The 16,077-nt window shown below is 37.7% G+C and overlaps 1 protein-coding gene across 5 annotated transcripts in view; it reads left to right on the top strand.

Annotated features, from left to right (window-relative positions):
* The first annotated feature begins 12,021 nt into the window (after positions 1-12,021).
* The window catches only part of WASHC3 (WASH complex subunit 3), a 120,242-nt gene continuing 116,186 nt past the window's right edge, over positions 12,022-16,077 (top strand). For 4 of the 5 annotated variants that reach the window (XR_009356926.1, XR_009356925.1, XM_059186672.1 and 1 more), the window contains exons 1-2: positions 12,022-12,178; positions 12,772-12,870. Coding sequence is in view for 3 of the 5 variants with exons in the window: in XM_059186672.1 (XP_059042655.1) it covers positions 12,128-12,178; positions 12,772-12,870 (150 nt within the window). In the remaining 2 variants the exon portion in view is untranslated. The remainder of the gene's footprint in view (positions 12,179-12,771; positions 12,871-16,077) is intronic. The other variant, XM_059186670.1, reaches the window with a different exon arrangement.

Below are 16,077 nucleotides of genomic sequence, written 5' to 3'. Positions count from 1 at the left end.
CATACATATTTGTGATTTTATCACAGGATTATCCAAAGTATATCCTCCTCTATACTTCAAATATAGGCTGTTTTCCTAATTCTCAGAGACACAAACATTTACAAAAGTAAGAAAAAGTCTTTCCTTTCAGTGTTATTCTGGAAGTGGTTCAGTGTATATGTGTGGTTGTATCCATTTTTGTTAGCATTCTGTATGTGTAAGTGTCATACAACTTCCTCAGTAATTATAAATGATTATTATTCAATTTAATATAAAGAATGATTTTTAGGGATGCCTGGGTGGCTCAGTCAGTTAAGGATCTGCCTTCTGCTCAGGTCATGATTCTAGGGTCCTGAGATTGAGTCCAACACAGGACTCCATGCTCAGCAGGGAGCCTGCTTCTCCTGCCTGCCACTCCCCCTGCTCATGCTCTCTCTGACAAATAAATAAAAACATTAAAAAAAATTGATTTTCAGTTTCTTAGAAATGTGACTGATTTACTCAACCCTGTTTACTAGACGCCAATTTCTTTTGTTTTTGCTTTATTTTTAAATCTTTTTATTTTTTGTATTTATTTGACAGAGAGGGCACAAGTAGGCAGAGCAGCAGAGGGAGGGGGAGAAGCAGACTCCCTGCTGAGCAAAGAGCCTGACACAGAGCTCGATCCCAGAACCCTAGGATCATGACCCAATCCAAAGGCAGATGCTTAACCAGCTGAGCCACCCAGGTGCCCCTGCCAATTTCTTTTGAGTCGACATCTCAATATTTTTAGAAGTTCTTTATGGTGTATGGGATAAAGCTTACCTTGAAAATGAATTATAATTTAATCTCGACAGCCTCTGCCTTTTATGAATCTTCACCATTTTTACCAAGAAACTGAAATATTTTTGAGATGGCACCTAGTGGCAATAGTACTGTATTCCCTCTCAAGACCATTGAAGTTATCATTATGCAGGGTAGCCATATAGTGTTTTGGTGACGCATCATGATGTGTTCAGAAGAGTAAAAGATTATGGTTCTGTTTGTCAGTCAAGTATAGAGGGAAATGATTTCCTACAAACTCTGTGTCCTTGTGGATTAATGCCCTCTGCAACTGCATTTCCATAGGAATCACTGTCTCATGGAGTTATCTTGAGGCTTAAATTAATGTGAATAAAAACACCTAAAACATCTGCCTCACAGTTCAGGGATTTGTAGGTATTATTAATTTATTTCAGGGGTGTACATTTCCTAATTTTGAGGAATTTAAGTTATTTTTAATTAAGAATGCCAATGAATGTTTTTTAATCAAGTGTTTTATTCATAAGATGTCTAATAATATGTATCTTATAGAATCAAGAAAATGAGCTTTAAGAGAAATGTTGCAGGTAATTTTTTTTAGTGCAATGAAATTTTGTAATCATGTAGATATTTGGTATAAACTGTTAAACATGATTAAAGTACAGATGAAAAGATTGAATAGCATAAGCAATTTCCAAGTCAGTTTATTTGATACAATAAAATATTATTACCAAATACAAGAAATAGTTTCCTTTACCCCTTCATAAGCAGATTGGAACTCAAAAAGGCAAAGGGCAGGTAATTTGGACATACTTCCTTTTAACAATCTCTGTGATGGTGATGGGACAGAAAACTGTAAAAGCATCAGGATAGAAAAAAGAATTTGCAAAGATCTATCATTTCAGGATGTGTCCCAAAAATAAGGAATGCATATTGGGATGACAGATTGAGCCAATGTATTTGAAAATTGTCTTATACTTAGGAAAGTTGACTTAGGAATTGGGTGGGTTATGATTAAGGTTGGAGAGTGAAAAGGTATGGGTGTTTATGAAATGGGTTCTTTGGAATGAGGACTTATCCAAATATAAGTTATCTGAAGAAATTAACCCAGTAAAACCACTGTTCTGGGAAAAGATAACCCATGGTGCTTGTATAAGTACCAAATTTATGGATTCATGCCAACGAGAGGCAGGAAGTGTTATCCTTAAGAAGACAAAATGGTTGTTTCACTTGTAAATTAATATGGTGACTATGATGACACTAAAGTCTCAGAAATGAGAAGAATATTTTTACCCCTTAGCTTCAGGAGCAGTGTTCAGGTTATCCTGAGTAAGCATTTGTTAAACTTTACTGTGTTCAATTACTTTACATGGTGTAATGATACTCTTTTTCCTTAAAAAACTTTGTTCTTAGTGGGGCGCTTGGGTGGCTCAGTGGGTTGATGCCTCTGCCTTTGGCTCAGGTCATGATCCCAGGGTCCTGGGATCAAGCCCCACATCAGGCTTTCTGCTCAGCGGGGAGCCTGCTTCCTCCTCTCTGCCTGCCTCTCTGCCTACTTGTGATCTCTGTCTGTCAAATAAATAAATAAAATCTTTAAAAAAAAACAAAAAAAAACTTTGTTCTTAGTAAACTAAATTAGACTAACACAGGAGGCACTGTTTAATGAGGAGTTTTTATTGGTCATAACTTCTAATCCCTGATAAATAACATGAGTTCTGTTTTTGTGTATGTGTACATGTATGTATCCCAGTTAGTTTTAGTTTTTCTGTGTTTGTATATGGCTAAGAGGGTTTTTCTTCTGTTGAAAATAAGTTTATCTGAGGATTGCTTCACTTACAAACATTGTGGAAAGGAAAAAAAAGTTATGTTCTAAAACTCGTATTATTTAGGATTGTTGAAGCAAAAGTCAGGATATCACAAATCTGCAAGATGTCAGAACTAAATCCTACTCTTTCAAAATGATGGGATCATAAGTCCCATTTTATTTTTATGATTTGGCTTGTACACTGTGAATATTTCAATGTCTCTCCCATGCCAAAACACAGAATCACACACCCATGCACTCCAATTTGTTTCTTTGGTAATTTGTGACTACATATTGACACTGACCTAGAAATGTTTCTGTTGCTGTTTTAAATCTCATGTCAGTGAAGAAGAAATTGAAATCTGGTTTGCACATTTGTGTCTGGTTTTTTGTAATTGTCCAAAATCTGACATTATCCCAGAAATGCTGATTGGGAAAGTTATGAGAAAGTACTGTGCCCAAGACTGATTTCTGAGGAGCGAACAAGTATTTGCTCCAGATTATTCCCCATGTTTTTCTGTAGCTCAAAAAGTTAAACTCAACTCAACTTTATATGATACCAGTAATAGCCTCAGTTTTGAGTCAAATAAAATGTGCAAAGTAAAATCACCATTATGATGGTCCATTTCCACATATTCTTCATGAGAGCATAGTCAAGTCCTCAGAAGCAACATTCTGTTCCAATAGATCTTTATCAAGCTGTCGGTGTGCTCAGTAACAGGGACAGGAGAGAACACTCTGTTTCTTTAATCTAACACCTTGCTGATTCAAAAACATTTATTTTAACAGGCATTGGGAAAGAATTTCAAAACAGCTAACATTCGTTTCTAATTATACATTTAAAGAAATATGCCTTTTAAAACATAGGTAAAAGTTTTGTTGTTATTAACATGACTTTAATTTATAGCAACCATTTGTTAACTAAGCACAGTAACAACAATTAAGATATCAGCTTTGAAGATCTCATTTCACAAAAGGAAAAACAAATACACATTTGATGACATATCCATTATTCAGATTCAACATAACCAATTTCTTTTGCATGCATGGATACAGACTTCATGGGAAATCAAAAGCACCGAATCTCCTTTCTGACCTTTTCAGCTGTTCTTTGAACTACCTTAGTAAAAACAATTGTTGCCTCCATGTAGGATCAAGTTACATATGCCTGGAAATTTCTTTGAATCGGCTTGTTTCTGTTTAACTTATGTGTTTGTTATATTGCTATTTGCCTTCTCAACTAATTTTTAACAGAATACTCTTACCTTGGGACTTGTAGCACTTATGTAAGCTTATAAAATCCATATGAACAATGGTGAGTAAAAGGAGAGGCCACCAGGTTTCTCAGTCTTTGCGAAACTTCAAGTAATCCAATAGATTTAAAGATGTATGAAATAAGCATTTCTACCAACTGCATTTTTAGTGCTAGATTGAGTTGAACGCCTGTTTCCTTTCTTTATAGTAAAAGACAATAAATGCTGCTGGTATCTTTTCTTCTAATGGTGGTTAAACACAAAACTTTGATCTTTCTTATAAACACAGCTGTTGTCCTATTACTGAGCCAAATCCAGACAAGATTAGACTCTGGCCAAAATTACAGTTAATCTCTGCAACCATCTCAAGAGCTTTCTAATGCTGGTTTAGGAAATCTCTATTTTTGAGACAGTGTATAAAGGAAATAAGCCCCAGACAAGTCACCACTAATCCAGAGGCAACTAGTCATAAATTACACCATGGTGATAAAGAAGGTGGAGTCTGTCTAAACAAATTAGTTCATTTTGGTTCATTTTCATTTAAACTATAACTGTAAGAAATTATTTTGTTATGAACATTAGTTTAAACCAGACCAATAGAAGCTATCTTTTAAAGAACCTCTGCCATCTTTTCTTATTTAATGTTTCTTTGGTTAATTGCTAATTCTTTCTTCCACTGGTACTAATGAAATCCAGGTGTTCATTACAGATTAAAAAAAAACTCAGGTATACTTTATAGTAATTATTGTATAATAGCTCATTTGGTTTTCAGACCACAGAAAAATGTGGGTGTTTTTTTTTTTTCATTAAGGTTTAGACTCTGGAATTTAAAATATTTTGTTTGCCAAATGTTATGTAGCGCTGATTCTCATAGGAGTTGGACAATGGTGCCACAATCTATTGTGAACAGCTAATGTGTCATATCTCTCCCAATTGCCTGTACCTAGGAGAAATCTGTAGATGTATAGAACTCAAGTAAGGTTTCCCTGGTAAGGTTTCCCTGGCACTTTATTTTGGGCAAGTATAGGACCTGGTCATATGTATAGCTGCTTAGAAGTCTCACTCCATCCTGGACTTACCCAAAAATACATTAGACCCCAAGTCCATGGAGTATTTCTAGATTCTATCAATGTTTTTAACATAGCATGTTCCCCATTATTCCACGCACCTGCCACAATAACTATGATATGTTCATAAGAGTATATAATCTTTACAAAGTCCTGGGTCGTTGCTTCCCAACGTATTGATGGCAAATGGAAGAGTATGGAATTATTGCAAGGGTTTCTCAATATTATATTCATGTTACCACTATTAGAATCCTCTTTTACCTTTGAAGCCATGACCTCCTGAGTTCTTGAGATAATATAAACAGCCCCCAAAATCAAACTTGCCCACACATTTAGCATATGTTGATTTCAGGTGTTTTGCCAACAGCCTCTTTCTCCCCCAGAATATTAACAGGTAGTGGGAGGAATGAGCCTGCCAGTGAACCCTTCTCCAATTTAGCAAGAGTGGCTTTTGAAGATCTCATTTAGGAATCTTGAAGAGGATTAAGAAGGTCCCAGATATATCAAGGTGTGCTTGTCATCTTGATGTCTATTATGTGACCCCGCAGGTTTAGCCCTGGAATTCAAATAAAAGCCAGAATAACAATTCCTATGTATGTGATATAAAAGAGGCAAGACTTTCTAAGGTAGGATGTATTGTAGAAAAACTAAGAGAACATAGTCTAGAAAATAAAAGGGAGTAAAGTGCTATTTTGAATGAAAATTTGGGATTTTAAGATAGATTTCCCAGTATAGTTCACTCATTTCCAATTAATATTTCTATTTTAAATACTCAACAGTGTGTATCTATTCACTCAATGGATATTAAATAACCAGCCACAATAATCTGGAGTTCCTCAAAATTTTTTTCTATTAAAAAAGGGCTTCTCATACTGGAAAATATTGTGAACCACTTTCCTAGACTGACTGGCTCATACCTCTGGCCCAGTCATTTTTAAAGGATAATAGCAGAAGTTCTAACATGATCATTTTGGACTCTAGAAATAAGACTACAAGAAGAAATGTTGATGTTGAACTTCCAGAGTAGTGTTAAGTGATTTTATGTGGTTGTGATTCAAAATAACCTGACTGCTTTAAGAAGTCCAGGTGCTGAGTCATTTACTGAAACTGCCAGGGGAGGTTAATTAGAAGCAGCTGATAGTGCCATCATCAGCTGCTTTTTTTTTTTTTTTAAATAAATGGAGAGGGTTATTCTATGAAGAGGGCAGAGGGCTATAAAAGGTGTGCAAAGCTAAGCAAAGACTCATGACTGAGGCTTATTCATTTATACCCCCACCAAGGAGGGAAAAAATCTGACTTAGTAAATTCAAGATAAAAGACCTTGGTAATACAAAATTGTAACTTCTAAGAAGAGTGACTGTGGGTGACATTTTTCCCTCCTATGCTTTTTTCTTTAAGTTTTCCATGATAAATATTTCACTTATATAATAAATTCTTAACTTAAAAATAAGCAGATGTTAACTAACATGTGCATGGCTCTTAGATTAAGTAAGCCAACATAAAGAAATGGAAAAAGCCTCAGGTCTCAAAGAAATTAGAGGTTGGCAATGTCACATGATCTCAATAAGATAATGATAGCATGTGGTATGTATCAATGAGTAATGAATAATTGAAAGAAGAGAAGTGTCATCTTCTAAGGCAGGGAAGTTAAGACACTTCGAATTTTGGGGGGTTTCAATTCCTCTGAAGAGGGGGTACAGTGCTTCAGGGGTTACTAAAACAATAGGTTTGGTTGATAGTGTGGATGAGTATTAATTAGACACATCCCTTCCAAAACCCTCCCCGTAGCTTGCATAGCCAGGCAGCTTCTCCTTCCCCTCTGATCACTTTAGATATAGAATGAGACTCTAGACTCAGGAACGAGGTGCCTTGCTGAAACTATTACCTAAAATCCACATACTGAAAGGTGTGTACTCTGTTTTCTTAGATTCTGTATTTGTCTTCTTAGCATCCATTCATCACAAAGCCAATTGTATTAACTATATATTTTTTTATTTTCTGTATTCTTAAAGCTCTAACATTTGTGGCCTTATAGATCCTGAGAAACTGTCTTTCCATGACTAGCTAATTCCTAAAAATAGTGAAACCCCAACTACCTCTTTATCTAACTGTCATACACCAAGCCAATATTTCCCCTGTCCTATATCAACTCAGGGCTAGGTACACAAAGCTAGGGACAGCTCCTGTGTCTCAAATCTCACCACAATCATTCACACTAGCCAGTCTTCAAACTATTTCCCCTGCCCTACCTTGCTTTACCCACAGACACCCCAATAAAGACTCTGGCCTACACCTTCCCCCACCTCCTGCCTCTGTCTGACTCCTTACCAAAACCTGGTGTTTTTCCTGAGACCCTGTGTGGCATGGTGTGCCCCCCTTCTCTTGGGAAATGTTAGAAACTCTCAATAGCATTTCTCTCTGTCATCACTTAGTCACCTCCATAAATTAAAACTGGTAGGTACAAATGCAACAGTGAGAGCTTCTCCCTCCCCCCCAAATCCCCTCAGAGAAAGCAGGATCATCACTAGGCTATGTGCTGTTTTACTGGGAACCCTCTAACTATCATTAGAGCTCGAGGTAGTCAGCTTTCCAGACAAGAATCCAGGGTCCTGCATATCGGATATAAGCCTACAGCCCAATTTTCTGAGTCTGAAAGTTTGAAAAGGCCAAATTATTAGAAGTAGCCAAGACATTGAATTCTTAACACAAATGAAATCTGTAGGCTAGAATTCCTTCACTTAGCCAAGTTCCAATAGACAATTTGTATCACTCATCAGGAACAAGGCAGAGGAGGTAAATAGGGGACATTCAATTTTCTTTTCCCACTCCTATGAAGAAACACCACATCTCTCTGTTTATCCTGAAGCAGAGCAGGAAGAAATACAAAGAAAAATGGGAGGGGGCCTCTGGGTGGCTCAGCCATTAGGCATCTGCGTTGGGCTCAATTCATGATTGCAGCGTCCTGGGATCCAGCCCTGAGCCCCATATCGGGCTCCTAGCTCATCAGGAGCCTGCTTTTCCCTCTCCAACTCCTCCGTGCTTGTGTTCCCTCTCTCACTATCACTCTCTGTCTTAAATAAATTTTAAAAATCTTTAAAACAAAACAAAAAAAAGAAAAAGAAGAACCCAATTCTCATTGTTTGCCTACCTAAGAACTTATCCCTGATAAAGTTAAATAAGTTATTTTCTAGTTATCTGCTATGAAAACAAAGTTAACTGTTGAAACATTCTTAAGATTTTTTATTGAGTGGATATATGTGGGTAATATATACGGTCTCTGCCCTTTGAAATCAGTATTCATTACAATCTATTGTTTTGCCTTCAAAATTGACTACAGTAAATGAAATCTGGTAATCATTTCCAGTCAAAGCCTGGAGGAAGGACTACATACTTCAGAGGATTTCTGGCAGTTGGCCAAGACTTCTAGCTATAAATTGTTTTTAGTCGTCCTGGAAATTCAGTTTTTAAACCATGAGTGGCACTGCTTTCAGGAGCGATGGATGACTGATGAACGGTAATCATCAAGGATCCCAGAGGCAGAGAGAAACTGCTACTCTTCTTTCTGTTAACTAGAAATCACAGCTATCATTTGTGTGTGTGTGTGTGTGTGTGTGTGTGTGTGTGTGTGTGTGTATGTGTTTTAAGAAACCAAACCACTTTGAAAAAAAAATTTGTCAACTGGGCAATTGAGAAGTTGTTCATGTTTCTTTAATTCTATACTGTATCTATGCATGCCTGGTACTTATAGATAACATACATAACCATGAAGCGACTGTCTGGTTTTTTAATTTTTTCCTCCCACAGGGAACCTCTCCTGGCTCTGAAGAGAAAAGTTAAGCGGCCAATTGGGGATTCTGCTCAAGCATAGCTGCGTGACTGAGTTCACCCAGAATCATGGGTGCTGCCTAAATCAATGATTCATGGAAGATCAAGAAAGATATGGAAGCACAAGGGTCATTGGGCCCAAATGTCATTCGACAGATACTTACTTAAGGCTTTAAGTCAGTCAGAATCTCTGCCCTGAATTAATAGTCTAGCAGGGCATTCAGACAAGTGTATAAAATGTGCTACGATAAAGTAGTGCAGAGGATACTATGGAAGTATATTATTCAGAGGGACAATTGGTCCAGTGTTGGTGGAACAGGGAAAGCTGCTCTATAGATAAGATGATAAGATTTCTGCTACTAGTTAGGATGTAGAAAGATGAGAGAAAGCCTCTCACATATGTGGTAATAAGTGACCAGATAAAATTCTCCCTCTGACCCTCTCTCCTCTCTCTCTCTCTTAAGAAAAGAAAAAATATATATATTTACATAGTATATCTATGTGTGTGTATATATATTTGTATACTATGTATGTATATGCATATATATACATATACAGGGAAATATATATTTTATATAATATATTATATAATATTATATATATACATACACGCACACAGGGAAACGTGTAAACACATACATATAAACACACAGGGAAAGAAGGGTGCAGGGAATTTTAGGAGAAAAACAGAAACTCCTAAAAACAGACATCTTAAAACTGAAAAATCTAAAATCAAAATTCATTGGATGAGTAGTTTCATAATAAACTGAACACTAGAAAACAAAGTATCAGTGAGTTTAAGATAGGTTGATAAGAATTATCTGATCTGAAACATAGGGAGAAAAAAATGAGCAGAGCATCAGTGAACTGTAGACAGTATCAAGTGATCTAACATACATGTATCTTGGAGTCCCAGAAAAAAAAAAGTGATCCAAAAAACATTTTTTTGAAAAAATTAATGGCCAAGAAATCTTTCAAAAGTTTATTGAAAACATCAAACCAGAGATCTGAGAAGTTCGGCAAACTTCAAGAAGGTTGAAAAGAAAATTACATCCAAGCACACCGTCTTCAAACTTGGAAAACCAAGGATAAAGGAACATAAGAATAAGTAGGAGTTAGGCAGGCAGCAGTGGTTGGAGAACAAAGGAGATTGTTCCAGGCAAAGGACACAATATGTTTAAGCCCCACAGCAATTCCTGGTTTCAAGAATGTAAAGACATTTGGGGGGTGTTAAATGGAGAAAACAGTGAGAGGTGAGGTTAGAGAGGTGAGTAAGAGCCATACAGAGGGCCTTGTGAGCACATTAAACTGAGGCAAAAGAGAAACAAAAGTATATCCTGGGTAACAATCAGATTTGTCTTTGTAAATAGTCACTATATGGATACAATGTGTAGGCTGGAGAGACCCAAGATGGAGGCAGGAAGAGGCTATTGCAGTAACATTGGACAATGTTAGAACTTGAGATGTGGCCACAAAGATGGAAAATTACAGATAGACTCAAAAGCTGTAGGGAGCTAGAAGACATACAACTAGAGGGATGTTTAAATGTGAAGGGGAGTGGAGTAAAAGGTGACTATTACAGCTATGTAACTTTTCCGGGCTTGCCTGCCACCCTCATGTCACATTACCTTACGCCAAACAGAATGACTGTCCTCAACTACAATTCAGATCGTGACACTTCCCTCGTTAAAGCTCTTCAGTTGCTCCCATCATGCTTCTACTTGAAATCTTTCCATGACTTCCCATCTTACCCAGAAAGCCAAAGTCCTTACAATAGCCTACAAAGCTTTCCATGATCTGTGTCCCACATAACTTTCATTCCCTTGAATTCCCCTACTTTGCTCACTCTGCTTCAACTACACTGGCTTCCAATATGAAGTCTGACTTACATATATAAATGTGAGACTCTCCAGAGGTTGGGAGAATGAGAAGGGACCAACAAAGGAAAAATGAATGGCCAGAGAGATAAAAGCAAAGTCATGAAAGAGTGAATCCTATCACTCTCCTGTCAGGATTTTTAATGGTTCCCATCACCTACAGAACAAATTTTCTAACCTTTCAGTTTAGAAAAATGGGGGTGGAGGGGTGTAAAATGCAGATTTCTAGGCTCACCCTCAGAGGTCCTTGTTTAAGGTTAATCCTTGAAATGTGCATTTTAAGAAGTACTGCCTACTCCCAAATAATTGATACATGGTTACATGTATCACATGTAACCACATAAGTGGTTCATGGATCCCACTTTAGAGAAACATGGACTATAGTATCAAATCTGGCATAAAAAGCCCTTAATGAGCTGTTCTGTCTTTCTGACCCCTTTCCTGCCATTCGTCATTTCTGGGATTTTTTTTTCTTCAACAGAATCAAGCTGCTTTCCATTTCCCCTACATACCATACACCCCCTGCCTCTGTGCCTTAGTAGAAGAGTCCACGCTAAACTGTGTGCATTATCTCCACTCAAGTTCCTGCTAAAAAGCTACCTTCTCTGTATTTCTTAGAGGATTTAGGAGCACCTTTTATATGTGGTATATTTGCGTGTACGTGGGCATACACACCCACGTGTGTGCAAGTGCGCAACTTTCTCAGATTAACGGCTCCGCCTAGATGCGGCACTTCTAGACCCTTTATATCTACCCTAAACTGTAAGCTTTCTGAAGGCAGAGACTAATTCTCCATCTCTTGTACTAAGCATCTTAGTATGTACATAGAAGGGGTTCCAATTTTTGGTTTGGTGGCTGTCCTAGGTCCTGTAGGTGTAAGGCTGCACAATCAAAATCTGAGCCAAGATCTTCAAATCCCTGATGCAAAATTCTGTCAGGTGTCTGTTGTAACTTTTTGATGATCTAAGTGGGTGTCATTTCCATCGGCGTTTGCCTCACTTGTAGCATCTGACGTTTTACTTCATGTTAAGTCCTTAGGAAACAAGTTTTGTCCCCTCCTTCAGGGCATAAACCTCTCCCAGTGCAGCAAATTCAATCTTTGTATTCCCCACAGGACCTAGGAGAGTATCCAGCACTTAGGTTTTCAAAATGTGTACTTTTTTTTTAGCGAATTACTTAGCTATTTATATAACAGAGTGGGGTAAGCAGGGATAACCTCAACCAGACTCAGTGTTTTCTTTTTTGTTGTTGTTTTGCCCCCTTTTTACGACTTTACTGCTAAAACCGGAGCCTTGCACCGCCCCGCGCCTCTGCGTCTGACGTCACAATCCAGATTTGAACTACCAATCCCAGAATGCCGTGTAAAGAGGCGGGTTCTACGGGAGCACCCGAGTGATTGGCGAGCGGAGGCGTTTCCTTCCGGTGGGAAGGGCGTCGGAGGCGGGGACTAGGGGGAGGTGTTTGAACATTATTACCGGGTTGGACGGGCCCCGTCTGGGAGGGGTTTGTACGTGAGCCTTGGGTCCCCCGCCCGCTGAGGAGATGGATGAGGATGGGCTTCCTCTCATGGGGTCAGGCATAGACCTGACCAAGGTTTGTAAAAAACCGAGTTGATATTAGGCAACCTGGGAGGAGGTTGAGGAAGGGACGCGCGGTCCCCAGGGACACCCCATCTCTCCATATTCAAGTCTGTCCCTGGCCCCGGGCCTCTCTGGTCCCGCTCTCGGGAGGGTAGAGTCCCACAGTTCGCCTTAAAGAGGGTTCCCTCTTGATCCGTCTAAGGGGGTGGTGTGCCTTTCACAAGCCTTTGCTTCCCGTGTTCAGAGTCGCTCTACGCACGTTTTACACGATGGCGGCAGAGGCAGGTTGCGACCTCTAACCCCACTCTTTTATTTAGTCCCCAAGTTTTTTTGTGTGTTTATGTGTGTTGCCTTTACCTGCTAAAGTTCCCACTTTGAATCCAACGCCCTTTCTCAAACTTCGCAACTTCTGTCCTCATCGGACACCCCGCCCCCACAGTTAAGAAAAATAAGTTAGTGACTATTAATAGTACTTCCAGTAACTCCTATAACATAGGGATACATAGATAAATAGATAGGTGGATGTACATATATAAAATTGATGTCAAGGGGTTTGCACGGTGTACTTTGTCCTGTGAAAATCGTGTTTGTTTTTACATAACACAGGTGCCAGCTATTCAACAGAAAAGAACGGTGGCATTTCTAAACCAGTTTGTGGTGCACACTGTACAGTTCCTCAACCGCTTTTCTACAGTTTGTGAGGAGGTAGGTCTGGATACTGGCTTAATGAGTAGCCTAGAAATCATCTTGCACTTTTAAAAGTGGCAAACGAGTAAAACAAAAATTACAGTCTGTATATTCATGGACAATCACCTCTTGTCACCCAGTTATTGTGTTAACATACCTTATATCCTCTCTGATTCTGTATCATCAATCTTGCATTCCCCCTCTGCTGAATTAGTTTTTCGAGGCCTTTGTGAGACAGTTCACTAAGGCTTATGTGACTGAAGAGAATAAAAGGAATTCCAAGATTTCACAGTCAAAACCATTTCTTTACTTTGAAATTTTGTTTCTTTTACCCCAAAGTCTTACATTTCTAAGTACACATTGTTTTCAGTTTATATTAAAATTATTGGGGCTCCTAGGTGGTTCGGTCAGTTAAGTGTCTGCCTTTGGCTCAGATCATGATCCTGGGGATCGACCCCCACATTGGGCTCCCTGCTCAGTGGGGAGTCTCCTTCTCCCTTTGCCCCTCCCCCTGCTCGCTCTATCTCTCTCTTCCTCTCTAAGAAAGAAAGGAAGAAAAATAAAGGGAGAGGAGGGAGAAAGGGAAATTGGGAGAAAGGAAGGAAGAGAAAGAAAGAACATCTTTTAAAAAAAATTATTTAACATTCCTTGATCCAAAAGGTGGTTTGGGAAGTAGCCTGGAAAAATAACTTTAGTATCAAATATCATTATGAAAATAATAAAAATACTTTCAGCAAATGACTACTTAAGGATTGGGTACCAGATTCAGGAACCCCTGTTTTGTTTTGTTTTTTCTTAAAAAGACAAGAAAGAGAATAGGGAAGAAATAGAATCATGAGTTGAAATTGGGTATAAGAAAGGAGGAAAAGGAATAAAACAAGATCATTCACAGGTGAATGAATAAAAACTATTTAATTCATTCTGTTTTAATTAAAAGGTATAGCTTCAGCAAGTAGTTTTTGTTAGGTGTATTGTTATTAACAAAAATTGTATGGAGACAGGGAAACTATTTTTATTGTATAACATCTGTTATTTTTGTCCAATTCGCTGTCTGTAGTCCAAATCTGTTCTGCCTTCTCACTGAAACAAAAGAAAGTGAAATATGATACGATAATTGATAAAGTAAGGGACTCAGTTCATTATATTTCATCTAACAGGCCCAGAGTTAGGTGCTTGCTTCCATGGGTTTTATCTCATACGAACGCCTCTCTAAATGTGATATAGAATTGACTGATTAAAGAGCGGTAAAACAAGGATTACCGGATTTAGTCCTTAAGTTTTTATACCAGGGTAGGTAGGGTGGAGAGAGTCAGTTCAAGGACTGTTAGCAGAAAAGAGCAAATACTCCATCTGCATACTCCTTATCACTAGGTTAAAAATAAATAAATAAATAAACAGTAACCAGCAAACACACCTATGAAAGCAACTCCGGTAAGCTGTCCTGAGGCAGGGGTAGCCCATCGCCTTTGTGGTACTTAATAATTTTCGCTGCCTGGGAAGTGAGTGCTGTTTACTGGAGACTAGATCAAATATAACAATAATCCTTTCTTTTTAAATGACTGCTTATGCATTATCCAAGCCACAAGATTCACTCTTTAACCGCCCTTCTGTTTCTCTCTCAACTTTCCCTCAACTGTTTTGAATGTATCACTATTCCCTAGCTCTTCCTGAATCCTAGAGAGAAGTTTCTTGATCAAAAACCCATGAAGTTTAAAGGTAACTTATTGCCTTTTTATCCTTAATGAATGGTAGTCTAGGGTTGACCCTAACTCATTAATTACAATTCATATTTTAGCAGTTTGGATATTTATGTCAATTGTAGACTTTGCTTGGTGTGATGACAATAGTATTTATTGTGTGCTTACTCTGTGCTAGGCTTTGTTCTAAGTGTTCTACATGTATTCAGTCATCACAGACCAGCCCTTTGAGAGAGGTCCAGTTTTCTATGTTTTAGAAATACAGAAGTTGAAATGTAAAAACATTTAAATTATTTGTTTAGTCCTTATTCAATCAACATATATTTGTGTGTATAGTATTTATAGTTGTAGTCACTATTCTTACTTTCCCACACATACACACTCACACCTAATAACAGGAAAAACCAGAAAGGTTTCACTCTTCTCTTATATTGCACCTTCTGATCTGGGTGAGAGGCATGTTTACATCATTTTCAAATAAGAGACTGTAATGGGCTATTTCAAAATTTATTTTTTTTAGATTTGTATTCTCTTCTTTGGTATGTCATGTCCATTTGGTGTCTTTTTTGATATGATAAATCCCAAGGATATAATATATGTATTCAAACATCAAGTGCTGTTTTTATTCTCTTTGAATTAAGATTAATGTGATTTTTCAAAATGGGTTGTTGTTTAGCACCTATTAGACTCATTGGTGCTTGTTTAGTTAAAGCCTTAAACAGAAGCCAAAATGACTATGTCTCCCTCAACAAAAAAGGAAACTCAGTTGCTTTTTTTTTTTTTAACTGGAAGTGAATTGGGGGAAAAGAAAAAACCTGGGGTTTCTTTGTTTTGTTTTGTTTTTTGTTTTTCCCATAATCTGGTTTGAACCAAACCCAAATTATAACAACTTCAGTCACAGCTAAACTCAACCTGGAAGTAAATTTGAAGCAAATGGTTAGGGCTCTTTCTTCAGCACTAATACTAGTTTTAGAGTTCTCTAATAAAAAGAAAAGTGAAGAATTTAACTTTTTAAAAAAATACCAGGGTACTTTGCAACTCTTCTGATGACTGGAACCACGGTAAGAAAGGTTGGAAGACAGAGAAAGGAAAGTAGTTGAATCAGACCCAAGTTACAAAGTTCTTCCTTCACAAATCCCCAGTTAGCATTTCTATCCTGGCCCTAATCCAAAAAATCTTATGGTATTACGTTGGCTATGCAAATTTAAAATGGAATGGAATGAGGAGTGCAATGCAAGTTCTATGCGTATCGCAGATAAAACTGAGCAGAAATTTAACCTTATAATGAATTTTGAAGTGAAAGGTATTCTGTAAACAGGGCAATCACATGTGTTATTTTGACTCTGACTTGTAACCCCAGAATATAGAGTTTTAATCATTTTTTAAGTATTAGGGAGGGCACTTACTGCATGGAGCACTGGGTGTGGTGCAAAAATAATGAATACTGTTACGCTGAAAAGAAAAAAAAAATTTTTTTTAATTAAAAATTTTAAAAAATTCCAAACTATTTTTTTCCTAAATTCTTTAA

The sequence above is a fragment of the Mustela lutreola genome, chromosome 8 (genome assembly GCF_030435805.1).
Source record: "Mustela lutreola isolate mMusLut2 chromosome 8, mMusLut2.pri, whole genome shotgun sequence".
Classification (NCBI taxonomy): domain Eukaryota; kingdom Metazoa; phylum Chordata; class Mammalia; order Carnivora; family Mustelidae; genus Mustela; species Mustela lutreola.
The sequence above is the reverse complement of the archived record's forward strand: the minus strand, read 5'-3'. Positions and strand labels throughout refer to the sequence as shown.